The sequence below is a fragment of the Cajanus cajan genome, chromosome 6 (genome assembly GCF_000230855.2).
Source record: "Cajanus cajan strain Asha chromosome 6, NIPB_CcT2T_4, whole genome shotgun sequence".
Classification (NCBI taxonomy): domain Eukaryota; kingdom Viridiplantae; phylum Streptophyta; class Magnoliopsida; order Fabales; family Fabaceae; genus Cajanus; species Cajanus cajan.
Genome location: NC_138522.1, coordinates 5,989,915 through 6,005,996, shown reverse-complemented (window position 1 = coordinate 6,005,996; position 16,082 = coordinate 5,989,915). Strand labels below are relative to the sequence as shown.

Below are 16,082 nucleotides of genomic sequence, written 5' to 3'. Positions count from 1 at the left end.
AAATTTAAAAAGAGTCAAATATAAAAATTAAAAAAAAACAATAATGTCTGGATAAATTATAATTTTTTGTAATATCATGTCGTTCTAAATAGAATTCACCCATATATTCATAGCTATATTAGTCCTCAAAACATTAATATCTTTTCGCTCTTGCTCCTTTATTTTAATAATAGGCTTAAAATTATGATTTTCATTAACTAGTAATGTTGAAGATGAAGGTTTGTCCATCACTTCAAATGAAAATTCATCATAATGACATTCTTTACGAAGAAAGTTATGTAGTCCCACACATGCTAAAAATTATTCTAAACAACATTTCAAATTTTTTATAATTTGTGGTTTAAAATATTTTATTTATAATTTTATAAATGATTAAAAAAAATAGTGGGACAACTACCCTACTCTCTTATAACTAAATATGTCCCTTCATTTTATATCGGTACTAAAGTAGATATTTACAAACATCAATTGAAAGAAAAAAAATATCTAAAATTTGTTACAAGTACAAAATATTTATTTTTAATTTTTAATTACTTTCAATTATTCACTCGTGAAGAAATATTTTTAGTATTGAATTCTAAGATACTGCAATATCTTATGTTAATTTTATTTTTTAAAATATAAAAATCTTAATTTCATAATATAAAAATTTAAAAAATAAAATTCATAGTAAAAAAAGAAATAAAATAATTGTTGAGTCATAAAAGGGGAATGATAACAATAACAAATTCAAGAGAGGGAGAGAGATCACAGTTTTTATGTTGAGAGGGTTTTTCTCCCAACTAATATCCATTCTTATCTCATTCTATTTACAGAAACCCTAACTCAAATTCATCTTTTACACACACACAAACACACACAGACACGCACACACACCTATATATATATATATATATATATATATATATATATATATTGTTCTAATAAATCTAAATTGATTACAAGGTCTTGAAGATCTATAGTTAATTATAGAGATAATGATATCAATTTTAGTTTTCACCATTCCCTTTTCTTGATGCGTGTTATAAAAAAAATTATTACTTAAAAGTTAAAATTTCAAGTGTTTTCTGTGTTATATAACTGAGGAATAATCTCAATTAAATAGACCAAAATAGAGCAAGTCAATTAAAGAGAACGGAGAGAAAAATAAAGCAAGTTAATGACACTATCATTTACGTATAGAAATTTCATCAAATAGGAGAATGAAATGAAAACAGTAATACAGTATTATATATAAGTAGTAGTGTAGTATTATTAACAAGAGAAAAAAAATGGAGAAGACATGAACATAAAAAAAAAATAGATGAAAAACCCACTTGGAAATTCCTTGAAGCACTTAAAAAGTCACTTCAAACAATCCTCCAAAATCTTATGGGTTTGGATGAGATTGTTTTATGAATTTGGTACTTATAGATACCACTAAAAAGTCTATCAAAATCCCTCTAATACAACAATCCTCCAAAATCTTATGGGTTTGGATGAGATTGTTTTATGAATTTGGTACTTATAGATACCACTAAAAAGTCTATCAAAATCCCTCTAATACAACAATCCTTTAAAATCCCTATATTTTTGAATACATTGATTATTTTTAAGTTGTAAAAAGTCTCAAATGAATACCAATGAGTTTTAATAGACTCTTTAAAAAATCTTAAAAATCTTGATTGAATACCACTAGATTGTTTTTAAGTGATATAAAGTCTTGATTGAATACCAACGGACTTTTTTACTCAAAAAAAGTCTTTTAAAATCCTATGAAATCCTAAACCAATACACCCCCTAAAACTGTTTGTGCCAAATGAAGAAACAGGTGATTGGTTCACCTAATTTATTTGTTCAGTGATCTCATTCTAGTTTACTTCCCAAAATTACTAGTTTGAGGATCAAGATTACTTGATATATCAATTACGTAACCCCTTGGTTTTAATCCATCCTCTGCAAAGTTCATATGACAATTACTCTTCTGTCCCACCTGATTACTGTTTGGAATTTGTTATACACTGGTAATTATGCCTTTCAACTTCACAAGATGATTCTCAAGGGGGTACGTTTTGACAAGTTCATTCGAGTGAGATTCGAATGCTAATCGTAATAGACTTCATTTCATCAGCTACTATAGCCTACTACTTTGTTATGAATATCATGTGATCTATGTCAACCAAATGTATGAATGCCCATCACTAGTGTTTGAATATCCATCCGCGCCTTGCAACAAATACTTGTTGGGAGGGGGAAATCAATCTCTTAAATAGATCCCGATACCTTAAAAGATTAATCCTTAATTTTTAGTTAATGGATACCTTTGTTTATCCAAAAAAAAATATTTGCTCTGCATATATAGGCACAAAATAATTGTGTAAAATAACATCAGCTATAACTTGTGTGTTCCTTTAACAGATATAGTCCTGCTTTCAAGTAGCTTCTGCTTCTTGGTATGAAGGGAAATCCTTCCAAGAGTCAATAACCCCAAAAGCAAGGGCTATTAACTCATTTGATAAGAGGAAACCTTCAGGATCGCTTAGCCTTATATAAGCCACCCTCCTTTCTGCATTATTAAGGTCATCTACTCTAATGCTTTTCCTATGCTCGTCCAAGCAAACCACAAGTCCACTCTCAACATAAGGTTTATAAACCTCAAGCAAAGATAAAACAACAGAGCTGCCAAATGATTCTTGGAAGCACTTCAAGTCTAGGCCTTGTGAAGTTCTTAAAGACAGCATCACCACATCCATGGCTGTGTCCTTGCCATGAATTTGGCCATCAACAGAGGTATTTACTAATCCATTTTCCAAATTCTGCACAAAATTAAAGTAATCATTCACCTTCCTTGGTCTTGAAAACCTCAACCCACCAATGAAACTAGCAGAGCCAAGGCCAAAGGCATAGAAAGGTTTGTTCTTCCAATACGTTAAGTTGTGTTTGCACTCATATCCACTCTTGCAGTAGCTGCTGATTTCGTAATGATTGTAATTTGCATCACCAAGCATTCTTGAAGCCATCTTGTAGAACTCAGCTGATTGCGTTTCAGAAGGCATTGGGAATTCCCCCGGTGAATACCTGAAAACATGTTCACCTTCAGGCTCCAAATCATTATAAAATAAGATTCTCCTTGAATAAATTTCTCCAGAAACACTTCCAAAGTGAAATAAATTTCTCATAAGTTAAAAACAAAATTTTAAAGAAGCTAATAGAAAAAAACCTCTATACATTAACTTATAGATAAGCTAAAATTAGCTTACGGAGTAGCTTTTTTCATTTTTCCCACTTAAAAGTAATTTGCTAGTGCTAGTGCAACATGTAAAACAAGAAGATGGTTATGGGTTTATATACACACAATTGTCTTCATTGGTCGAGAGGTCGTTTAGGTGATGTTCAAAAGCAAAACCTTTAGGGCTTAGGCCTAAAGCGGACAATATCTCACCAATGTAGAGCCGTGTGTATATATGTAATAACCTCCCCGGTGCTCAACACAACAAATGACAAGCATCACTTACAAGCGCCCAAATTTAGTCCCTTGCTCAATCTGCAAGTCATAAACCGAAACATGAGTGGGTTGCGCCTCAACAGTGAGGGTGAGAGTCTCCTCCCACATGTCACGAGTCTGATGAGGCAATGAAGCAATGAGATCAACACTCCAATTCCGAACCCCACATGACTTAACAACAGCAATAGCCTCATGAACCTCTTTCACCCCATGGGCCCTCCCACACGCTCTCAAGAGCTCCTCCTGAAACGCCTGAACCCCCAGAGACACTCTGTTCACGCCCAACACCACCATCTCCCGCATCTTCTCAGCGTCAAACGTGCCCGGGTCCATTTCCATGGATATTTCAGCATCCTCACGGATCCCAAACTTCGCCGTGAGGGTCTCCAACACCGAGGAAACCAACCTAGGAGGCACCAGCGAGGGCGTTCCGCCTCCGAAGTAGACCGTTTGAAGTGGTGTGTGGGGTGGGCCTGCTCTGGTGGCGGTGATTTCGCGGCAGAGCCAGTGGATGTAGTTTGAGACGCGTGGGTCGTTGTGGGGGTGGGTTGAGGTGGAGCCAAGGGCGACGACGGGGAAGTCGCAGTAGTGGCAGCGTTTGCGGCAGAAAGGGAGGTGGATGTAGGCGGAGGAAGGGGGTGATGCGGTGGCGGGGTTGAGAGAGGCGTTGTGTCGAACGAGTGGCGTGCTGTTTGTGGTGATTGAGTGAGAGAGGGGTTTTGGGGAATTGGGTTTGGGTTTGGGGGTGAGTGCCCAGAAAATGGGAGTGAAGGTTGATTTCAGCATGGCGCGACTGGGAGCATCTAAATGTCTACAGAGATTAACGAGACGCGGTACGTATCGGCTAGCTAGGCGCGATAACACTGTTTTGGTATATAAATGGAAAAAGATGAAAAAATATTTATTTCATTTCCATGCATATTTATTTGGATACCGTCAATATTGCTGTTGTATTTATTCCTATGCACCTCTAATCAAGGATAGCAACGACACACGTGCGGTTAGTAACTCAATGTCACCGGTTCTCATTAGTGCAGATATTTATAATTTTTTTTATATATTTATGAATATTTATCACTATTTGTGAATATTTGATAAAATATAAAATTTTAATTTTAAAAGTAAGAAATAAAATAAAACTAAAAAAATAATTTTAAAACATTTATATTAAAAAATAATTTTATAATATATACTTGTATTATAAATTAATAATTATGACACATATTTAGTATTAAAATAAATTAATTTATAGATAATTTAAGAGTATTTTTAATAATTTTAAAATATGAATACCTGTAGATATAAGTACTTTACTATGTTTTTCAACCCTTATTATAAAGTAAATGCCTATTTAATTATTCAATTAAAATTCATAATAGATTTTATCACGAATACTTACAAGTACGTTTTTTTTTTTCACCTACCTCTAACGCATTAGTAATGCACGATATCCATTTTCGCAAGCGCAATTGAGACCTCCAAAGTTACACTCAAACATGGTTAATGTTGTCAAAATACTTGTTATAAAAAATAATCTACAATAAATAGAATCTTACAATTTCTAACCCAAACATCACTAATGTCACAACTCACTGTGAGATTGGTTAATCTGTTTTTTGGGAGGATCCAAATTGTTTTTCGTCTGAAAATATATCCACCCTCTTTATTATTGAGCTCTTAATTATCAATTCACCCAGTGGAGAGAGAGATTTTGTAGGAAGTCGAAACATTCCTACATTAACAAACTAGTGTGAGGAAGTAAATGAAAGGTAAAGTCAAACATATGGTAGTGCAAATTGTGCAATTGATGATGCAACTTCAAGAGGAACCTATAAAAAAATATATCCATTAAATCTCGAAAGAAAATTAGAGAATTATGAAAACCAATCTAGCCGAGGGAGCACTGGGGGGGAGGGAGTTAGGGAACCTCTGCACAACTGAATGTCTAGTGAATGACATATAAAACATTATTCATTAACTCATGCTACAAAATTACATACGAAATAACTAGTATGTTATTTCACTAGATATTTCACCATATAAGGTCCTTCAAGCTCATATCCCAGTTTCCTGTAATAATGGCGTGTGCCAACCCCTGAAATTACAGCTATTTTTGTTGATCTGTGCTCTCTGCAAGCAATACGCTCTGCCTCCTCCATTAAAAGTGTACCATAACCCTGTTAACAATTTTGGTCCAAAGAAGGTCAAGTAGAAGAATAGAAAAAAAAATGCTGTTACTAAATCAAGAAAACCCCAAGTATGAATATCAGCATGTATCTTTTTCTCGGTTATCATACAAGGTTAAAAAATAGCATATTCATCAACTTAGCAGCTTCCAGAATTATTATAAAAAAAAAGAGTCAACGAATTAATCAGACCATTTAATATGATGAAATCATTTCAAAATTTCTATTCATGTTGCATGTCATCTCCATATTAATAAGATATTATTACCTGGTGTTGTAGTTTGTCAGCATCACGTCCATGAACTGGTACAGCAGTTCCATAAACGTGGAGTTCACGAACAATAGAGCACTTCCCCATAAGCTCTGGACAAGTAGTGTTACGGCCACATTTTCGCAGGCGCAACAAACCAACAAGGATATCCTGTTTACAAGCAGAGTTCACATAAGGTCATAGCTGAATTTGCTGTGCGTCAGCAATAGGTTGAAACATGACCCTTTTGATTAGCAATTGAAAAAGGGAAAATATGAAGTAACAATTTTTAGTGCAAAATAGATTAGGATTATTTATTTTATTTTTAATATATGGATTTTGGTGATAATTATGTTGTTTCAGATATAGTGTATATATATATATATATATATATATATATATAAGTTTTACAATTTTTATATGATAATGATGCTTAGAAAATGAACCATATCTCTTAAAAGTTAAAAGAACTAGTCATTCTTATGAAAATGAGTCAAAAAAGATAAAAAAGATGTCATGAGCCTTGTAATATTTATAAATAAGCTAAATTTTGTATCCTTTATAAAATAAGTGTTAGATAAGTGTTTAGCAAAGAGAATGTGCCGGTTCAGTCTCTTGACTTGTCACTAAGTTGTGTCAGAAAGTTGTTCAAATTGTGTTGACGAGGTGTCTAAATAAAAAAAAAATATTAAAAGTAGTATTTAATTGTTATACAATGGAGAAGTGTCGAATGTGTGTCCAAGGTATGTCTGATGACGGGTATTGTGTCCAAAATGTGTCAGACAAACCAACACAACATTCTACAAATGAGTCCGTGCTTCATAGGATTTTATCTCTGATAAGATAAAGTTTAAGAAAAGTTATATTTTATCAAGATTATGTATCTAATTAGATTGTAGCTATGCTTTTTATTATCTTTATCCCCTTTAGATGCCTAATGTAATTTAACTTTAGCATAATTGGCATTTCCTTTGTTCAGAGAGTATTTGAGACTTGAGTGGGAGGAACACAAGGAGAACCCTTGTTTTTGTTTATCTTAGAAGTACCTGCCAAGAGGAGCACTCTTGGTGAACTGTCCTAGGTCACTCTTTACATTTAAAAAAATATATAATTATTGTATAAGCTGGAAAAATTAGAAAAATATGTGATTGCATAAGCATAAGAATAGGCACTGCACTAGCAACAGAGAAAACGGGAAGAGAGATCAAGTCACCTGTCTTGTATCTTCATATGACAGAAATGTTTCCCAACCCTCATTTGCCATATAATCACGCCGAACAAGCTCCACCTCTTCTGGCCTAATCTGGTGGTGAATATCCTACAGAGAAATACAAAAATGTTTTTGGTGCTCCATAAAGGTATTCAAGGAACAAATTGTGTCTGCAGAATTAAAAAGCTTTTTGCAATCTTGTTTATAAAATTCCCAAACAAAACTGGCTCTATATAATAACCTGGATTCCAGCTTCTCTAGTCCGAACATCACGACATTTCAATCCCAGGTCTTCCATTCGAGCTAATGCTAGCTCCCTCAGATTCCCTTTCTCAACACCAGAGGTAACCAGAGGCATGGGAATATCCCGCTGAACTCTATAAACACGTGTCCATGGGGGTACCATTGCAAGGATCCTTGCTATGATGTCCACAAGTTGCTCGGGAGGATAATTTCTATACCTACAATTATATTAATGATTTTTATTTATTTATACAGGTCATTTAAGAAAAAATTCCTAATGAATAAGAAATTGAAAAAATTGAGAAAAAAGAAGGCCAACAATAAAAAATATTTGATATACACCTGCCAGTTTTCCAGAGCTCATAAAGCCCAGTTCCACGAATTACAAGTGTAGGATATATTTTAAGCCCGTCTGCTCTAAACAAGGGACTCTCAAAAAACTCCCGGAAACTTTCCATGTCCCTTTCAACACCAACATTTGGAAGATCAGGCATCATATGAGCAACAACCTAAAGCAAAAGCCAAAAAAATTAAGCACAAACCAAATGGCAAGGAAGAGAAAGATTGATAACATTCATGAGTCATGACTAGCATTCAGGAGTAAAATATGTTGTAATATAGAATACTGACTTATTACACTGATAAATCTATCCAAAGCTTGTTCTAGTCCACACAAATAGTCAAATATGATGAGAGAGTAAACATGGCAAAAAGTTCATTGAAAATATATGTGCAGGGATAAGTATAAATAAATTTTTATCTAAAAAGATGCAGAAGGGACACATGATAATGGTTGCTTAGAATAAAGTCGTGTTTTCTACTGAATCAGATTGAGATAAAAGTAAAAAACCTTGAAACCAGCATCTTTAGCCAAGCAAAAACAGTCGGCTACAGCAGCTACAGTGTGTCCTCTATTTGTGTCACGAGCAACATCCTCATAGGTGCTTTGGACTCCAATCTCCAATCGTGTACAACCATAAGAAAGCATTTGTCGCAAGTGAGGCCCAAGACAATAATCTGGCCTCCTGATAAATTTAAAAAGTGCACAACTTGATAAGCTAATTATAGAATATAGATTTATTACAACACACTAGTGCGATGTAAATTTCACAAAACCTTTCCACTTAATTAATTAATTATAAATATGCTTAAACTAAAAATGCATAAACTCCCCAGAAATTTCATAACTAAACCAATCTATGTCACAGTGATGACTTTTCATATTGTAACCTTTATATATCCCCGTGGAAAAAGTTATTGATCTAAAAAGGATGCATCACTTTTATTAACCATAAAAGACAAGACAAACATTTATTCACAATTGTACGTGACTAACAGACCAAGGCTCAAAATTTTCACATTTATTGCAAATTTAAATATTTAAATGGCAAATTACGTTTCAATTGTCATGCCAATACACTTGGTTGCACTATGCTCAGAGTAAGCTACAGCCTCTTCCACATTGGCAGACGTGTGTCCAGACAAAGCATCATGAAGATTTCTTATAAAGTAATCACGGTAATCAGCTGGAAGTGACATGAAGGTACCACCCATTAAGATAAACTCAACCTGAAAACAGTAACCATAAATATAAGGACTTTACACAGTACATCTACACTTATTTCATGCACTTGGATTGAAATATTATATAGATAAAAAATGATCTCCAAACCTTGTCTACACTATGACCCAAACGCTTAAGTTGATCTATCCTGCTCCTCGCTTGGACATAAGGATTATACCTAAACACAATTCCACAAGTACACCATTTATAAAAAATTAGCACAAGGCACAACAGAAATCCTTCAAAAAATGCTTGTACACAAACGCAAACAGAACTAGCATGATAAAACTTCTCACAAACAGTGATACCCAACTCACTAAATTTACAAACCTACTAGCATAATCATCACTAACTGTAACTAATATCTTAGTAAATAGTCAAATTAATCCCTAATGATATAAATGTAAGTTTAACGCCCCTGGCCTAAATTAGTTTAACAGCAAAATTCCCATGACTGATTTAATTCAAATGTCTGATATCTCTAAATGTGTATTGTGTTGGTCAAAGTAACCTTCAGGCAGACTAATTATTTGAGGGATGAAATACACACATGAACCAATTTAAGGGTCTGTTTGAGTAAACTTCTCCAAACTCACTTATAGGGGAGAAAAACAAGAAGGAAAAATGAAAGAAGTTTATTTTAATTTTTCTTTTATTTGCTTATTTAATAAGCTAAAATTAGCTTATGTGTAAGCTAATATGTAGAAACTCTCTCTTATTAGCTTCTCCAAAACCTTAGTTTTAGCTTAAGCATGAGCTTGTTTTAGTTTATGGATAGACTTATTTTAATTTTTCTTTCTAGTTTTTCCTCCTAAAAGTGCTTCTAAGTTCTAGAGAAGTTTATCCAACAGACTCTAACTATGTTTTGGAGGAACTTCCTTAAGTAAGGAAAAATGAATTGAGCTTTTTTTTTCCAAATAATCAATTTAGGCACTCCAATTTTTGAGAAGTTAGATAAGATATCGTCTAGCTTACGGAAAAAAGCTCAATACATTTTACCTTCTCTTTTCCAACAACTGTTTGTTAAGAAGATTATACAAACATGACCTAAAAATCACGTCTAATGTCTCAAAACCCACATTCTACTAAACATTCTTCCAATGAAACACACAACAACTAATTTATCGAATGAATCCGAAATGCACAATTAGCAATTTGCTAACCTCAAGCCTAATTCCGAAATCAACTCAAACTATTCACTCTTAAGCATTCTCATTCACCCTACACTAACACAAAGCCACCGTAACCCTACCTCGCACGAATCGCGCGCATGCTGGTCGGTTCGTAGCCGGTGTAAGACTGAGTGCTGTACTCGAAGTCGGAGTCAGGCCCCCCGGGGCAGTAAACGCAGATGTTCCCCGTGGTGGCGATGTGCGGACACCGGTGCGGCTTGGACATGACGGCGACGACGGCGATTCCAGAGGCGGTCCGGACGGGCTTGGCGCGGAGCTTGGGGAGGAGAGCTTCGCGCTCGGCGTCGGGGAGCGCGGCGATCATCTCGACGAGCTTGGGCGCGCGCGAGAGGCCGTACTTGCGGCAAGCGGCGGACTTGAGCGCGTTGAGGTCCACGTTCTGGCCTCTGTGGGAGAGGTCCACCATGGAGCTCACGATCTCCGCGATGGCTCGGACGCGCGCCTCCTCTTCGCTCAGACCGTGGGCCTCGAACCCGCCCTTGCCCGGCCGAGGAACCTTTCTCGCCTCCGCCACCGCTGCAGCCGCCATAAACACCAGGGAAATGCCCAACGCGATACGGTTACGAGGTTTTAGCGATGCAGTATACGGTGTTGTGTAAGGTAAACCCTTCTCTTTCGTGTGGAAATTCGTACGTGACTACTCAATTTAACGCTTAAGAGAGTTTACATCGTTAATTTGTAATAGGTTATGAATATGATGGTTTTTTTAATGGATTGAGAATTTTTAATAAACTAAGAAATATGAATTCATTAAATTTATTTTCTTGAAATCAGTATTTTAGCATGGATAATGTAAAAGAATAATATTTTATATAATTAAAATTTATAAAAAATTAAATATATAAATAATGTTATAACTAAAATTTATAATAAATTTTTTATCATATAAATTATATTTTAAATTTATAATAAATAATTTATATTATAAGTAAGTTATTTTAATTGTTGATAATTAAAAAAAATTTAAAAAATAAAAATAAAATATTGAAAATATTAACATGAAAAATAACTAAACATACTTTCTAAAATCTCTTTTTTTTAATATAATTACATAAAAATGTGTAACAATAATTAAAATTAAAATTAAAGTTGTCAAAATAGGTTATTTAGCTTAATCCATTACATGTTGATGAATTAAATGACTCACTTAAATAAAAAAAATAAAAAATATTAAATTTTATAAAAATATATATTATAATCTTATATTTTAGAAATATAATTATATTTATAATAAAACAAAAGTATATAAAAAAAAATAGACATTAACTATAATTAACTTATAATATCAAAATTGTTATATAAATATTGACAAATAATATTAAATTAACACTAATTATTATAATTTATAAATAAATTTAATAAAAATAATTAATAATACTAGCGGGGCCGAGGCACTTCGTGCCTCTATGAATTTTATATCTCTTTAAAATAACGCATGGATTGAAAGAATTTATTCTTGACATCTAATTGTATAAATAATTTTACACATTATAATGTGATTAATTCAATCATTGTTCATTGATGAAGTGCATAATAATCAAGACATAATAGAAGGCCAGTTCATATAAAAGAAAAATTTATGTTCTACATAGTTATATTTACAATAATGGAATAAAATAATATATATATATATATATATATAATAATCAAATGCAATTTTTCCATCATAATTTTTTTTTATGGGAAGATCAAATAATGAATTCGCTTCAGGACGATTTATAGCTTCCCTGCAAATTATGAACAAAATTAACGAAATTAAATGTCAATAAATAATAAACAACATTTTAAATAAATAATAATTAAATTGCATAATGTCATATTTTTAAAATAATTAAACAATTTAAAATGAAAATTATTTACAACTTTTCATTAAATAAATTTGTCTTTTTCCATATGATAGTTTGGAGACACTTTTGCATGCACTAAAGAAGTCAATAAAACACAGAAAAAATGTAGTAGAAAAAAAATGAAAATGAGATTGAAAGAATGTACCAGAACAACTTTTTAGGAGCATTAATTAGTGAAAAATTAATTTTTCCATAAAAATGAAGATGAACTGGTAGATGACAAACTGCATAATTCCAACAAATCTCAAAATGTTTACACAGTATGTTAATAATCTCTAATCTACACTAACACTCTATAATTCACAGATTTTCACCCAAAATCACAAACAAATCATACAAACAATAACCGGGAATAAAAACTGCAAAACTAACAAAATATCATTTTGAGTCCTTACATGCGATAAATTTCTAAGTAAAATAAAGTAAAAGGAAAAGCGTAATATGCGAATATATAATAGTTATGAAAATCAAATAATCCATTAAATATTTTTTTACAACCGCACATTATGAAAGGGATCGTATCATCCTCTACGAAAATATAGGACAGAAAAATAGAAAGGCAAAAAATAAATTTTTTTAATAAAATAAAGTGATGTAACAAATTTAAAGTCACGTAGCGAAAATTGAAATAAATGAATGAGTGAATTTACAGACAAATGAAACAAAACGAAAGACTAAATGTGACTTCCTGTGTCATGCGTATGAATGCACGTGTGAACCACAAATTGGGATGCACTTAAAAAAAAAACTATTTCTTATATCATGGACACACCAAAAATAAATTTAAACAAAATAAAAACACTGTATGTGCTTTTATTATCAGAAACACAGAGACAGAGGGATAAAAACGTTATGGTGGAAACGATGTGTTTCACGTTTGAATCATCCTGGAATTGAAATAGTCAACCTTATAAACCAGAAAGACGTACTTAAAAATAGAGTTAGATTTGTATGTAGTGAGGCGGAGAAGAACACAAATTTCAGTGAAGTAACGCGTTCTTAATTAACGAATTAGGGCCCCATTCACGCTACTAAATTAATTTTTTCATTTTTTTTCCACTTTTTATTCCATTGATATTTTATATTATTTATTTGACATATTAGAAAAATTTTAAATAAAAGTCACCATTAAGAATATGTTCATGATTCACGTTAAATTTCAAAACTTTGCTTTAATTTTATTTAACAACCATAATATGTACCATTAAATAATAACAATAAATTTTTTATAATTAAATTAATTACATATGTTTATGTAATTAATAAACTGAATGTATTTGTCAAGTTTAACCTTTTTTTACAATTATTTTTTTTTGGTGTATTATTTTTACAAAGAATTTAATTTTACTCAAGTTATTAAAAATGAAAATTTTAAATATCTCTATTTTCTAAATTGATTTTTTTCCCTTTAAAGTTATAAAAAAAATCATATTTAAAGTTACTATCTTAATACATTTAAAAATTTAAATATATAACTATATTTTAATACAAATTCAAATGTAATATATGACTAAGTTTAAAGTTTAAATCTTAAATTTTAAATTTTAAATGCTAAATTACGAATTTTAAATTTTAAATTTTAAATTTTAAATTTTAAATTTTAAATTTTAAATTTTAAATTTTAAATTTTAAATTTTAAATTTTAAATTTTAAATTTTAGATTGTAGATTTTAAATTGTAAATTTTAAAATTTAAACTTTAAATTTTAAATTTAAAGTTTTCAACTTTAGATTTTAAATTGTAAATTTTAAAATTTATATTTAAAATATCTCTATTTTATGAATTTATTTTTTCCCTTTAAAATTATAAAAAAAATCATATTTAAATTTACTATCTTAATAGATTTATAAATTTAAATATATAACTATATTTTATTAAGAATTCAAATTTAATATAAGCCTAATTTTAAATTTTGAATTTTAAATATTGAATTTTAAATTTTAAATTTTAAATTCTAAATTCTAAATTCTAAATTCTAAATTACAAATTATAAATTATAAATTTTAAAATTTAAAATATAAATTTTAGATTTTAAATTTTAAATTTAAAATTTAAAATTTAAAATTCTAGATTTTAGATTTTAAATTTGACATTTTAAACTTTAAACTTTAAATTTAAAATTTAAAATTTTTAACTTTACATTTTAAACTTTAAACTTTAAATTTAAAATTTTTAACTTTAGATTTTAGATTTTATTAAATTTTAAATTTTAAATTTTAAATTTTAAATTTTAAATTTTAAATTTTAAATTTTAAATTTTAAATTTTAAATTTTAAATTTTAAATTTTAAATTTTAAATTTTAAATTTTAAATTTTAAATTTTAAATTTTAAATTTTAAATTTTAAATTTTAAATTTTAAATTTTAAATTTTAAATTTTAAATTTTAAATTTTAAATTTTAAATTTTAAATTTTAAATTTTAAATTTTAAATTTTAAATTTTAAATTTTAAATTTTAAATTTAGAATTTTAAATTTTAAATTTTAAATTTTAAATTTTAAATTTTAAATTCTAAATTTTAAATTTTAAATTTTAAATTTTAAATTTTAAATTCTAAATTCTAAATTCTTAATTTTAAATTTTAAATTTTAAATTTAAAATAAAATTTTTAATTCTAAATTCTAAATTCTAAATTCTTAATTTTAAATTTTAAATTTTAAATTTAAAATAAAATTTTAAATTTTAAATTGTACATTTTAGTTTTTAAATTTTAAATTTTGTATTTTTAAACTTTAAACTTTAAATTTAAAATTTTTAACTTTAGATTTTAGATTTTATTAAATTTTAAATTTTAAATTTTAAATTTTAAATTTTAAATTTTAAATTTTAAATTTTAAATTTTAAATTTTAAATTTTAAATTTTAAATTTTAAATTTTAAATTTTAAATTTTAAATTTTAAATTTTAAATTTTAAATTTTAAATTTTAAATTTTAAATTTTAAATTTTAAATTTTAAATTTTAAATTTTAAATTTTAAATTTTAAATTTTAAATTTTAAATTTTAAATTTTAAATTTTAAACTTTAAATTTTAAATTTTAAATTTTAAATTTTAAATTTTAAATTTTAAATTTTAAATTTTAAATTTTAAATTTTAAATTTTAAATTTTAAATTTTAAATTTTAAATTTTAAATTTTAAATTTTAAATTCTAAATTTTAAATTCTAAATTTTAAATTCTAAATTTTAAATTTTAAATTTTAAATTCTAAATTCTAAATTCTTAATTTTAAATTTTAAATTTTAAATTTAAAATAAAATTTTAAATTTTAAATTGTACATTTTAGTTTTTAAATTTTACATTTTGTATTTTTAAATTTTGAATTTTGAATTCTAAAATTTTGAATTCTAAAATTTTAAATTTTAAATTGTAAATTTTAAATATTAAATTGTGAATTGTAAATTTTAAATTATAATTTTTAAGTTTTAAATTATGTATATATATATGTGCATTTATTTATTTAATAATAATTAGTTAAGATCATTTATTTTACAAAATGACAAAATTTAATATTTACTCTATAAATTATTAAGATAATTACATGGTATAAAAATGACTAAACTTGATAATTTATTGTAGAATTATTTTGAATTTTAATTTTTAAATTTTTTAATAAATCAAAATTTAAAATTAATAACTTTAATTTATTTTTTAAAATTTTTAAAGAAATTTATTTGATTCTAAGTTTTAAAATGAATGTTTGAAATTTTCACAATATTAAAAATTAAATAAAAATCATAGTTAGTCATAATTTAAATTTGAATTTTTAAAAAGTTTTGTAAATTTAAACTCATTTAAAAAATAATGAAGAAAAATAGAAATCATTGTTAAAATGTACTAAACTTACATATGTAATTTAAAAAATGTATAAAATAACTAATTTTTTGAAGTTATAGTTAGTTAATATTGTTTTCTTTTTAGTAGGGAAAAAACCAATTATTGAGAAATACCCATAAAAAACATTATTTATTTTACAAACTGACCAAATTTAATGTTTACTCTATAAATTATATTAAGATAATTACATGGTTTAAAAATGACTAAACTTAATAATTTATTGTAGAATTTAAACACTGTATGTGCTTTTATTATCACAAACACAGAGACAG

General features: G+C 28.4%; 2 protein-coding genes across 2 annotated transcripts; both read right to left on the bottom strand.

The window, feature by feature from the left end:
- Positions 1-2,259: 2,259 nt before the first annotated feature.
- LOC109789320 (Radical SAM superfamily protein) lies at positions 2,260-4,426 on the bottom strand. The gene is made up of 2 exons (XM_020348234.3): positions 3,495-4,426; positions 2,260-3,057 (listed from the first exon to the last, which is right to left on the bottom strand). Exons 1-2 carry the CDS (start codon positions 4,268-4,270, stop codon positions 2,412-2,414), a joined length of 1,422 nt encoding a protein of 473 aa, XP_020203823.1. The 5' UTR covers positions 4,271-4,426; the 3' UTR covers positions 2,260-2,411.
- An 883-nt stretch (positions 4,427-5,309) lies between these two features.
- On the bottom strand, positions 5,310-10,777 carry ELO3 (radical SAM domain-containing protein / GCN5-related N-acetyltransferase (GNAT) family protein). Its single transcript, XM_020348231.3, has 9 exons — positions 10,190-10,777; positions 9,046-9,115; positions 8,770-8,942; positions 8,224-8,398; positions 7,716-7,882; positions 7,372-7,591; positions 7,134-7,238; positions 5,939-6,091; positions 5,310-5,661 (listed from the first exon to the last, which is right to left on the bottom strand). Exons 1-9 carry the CDS (start codon positions 10,657-10,659, stop codon positions 5,500-5,502), a joined length of 1,695 nt encoding a protein of 564 aa, XP_020203820.1. The 5' UTR covers positions 10,660-10,777; the 3' UTR covers positions 5,310-5,499.
- Positions 10,778-16,082: the final 5,305 nt, after the last annotated feature.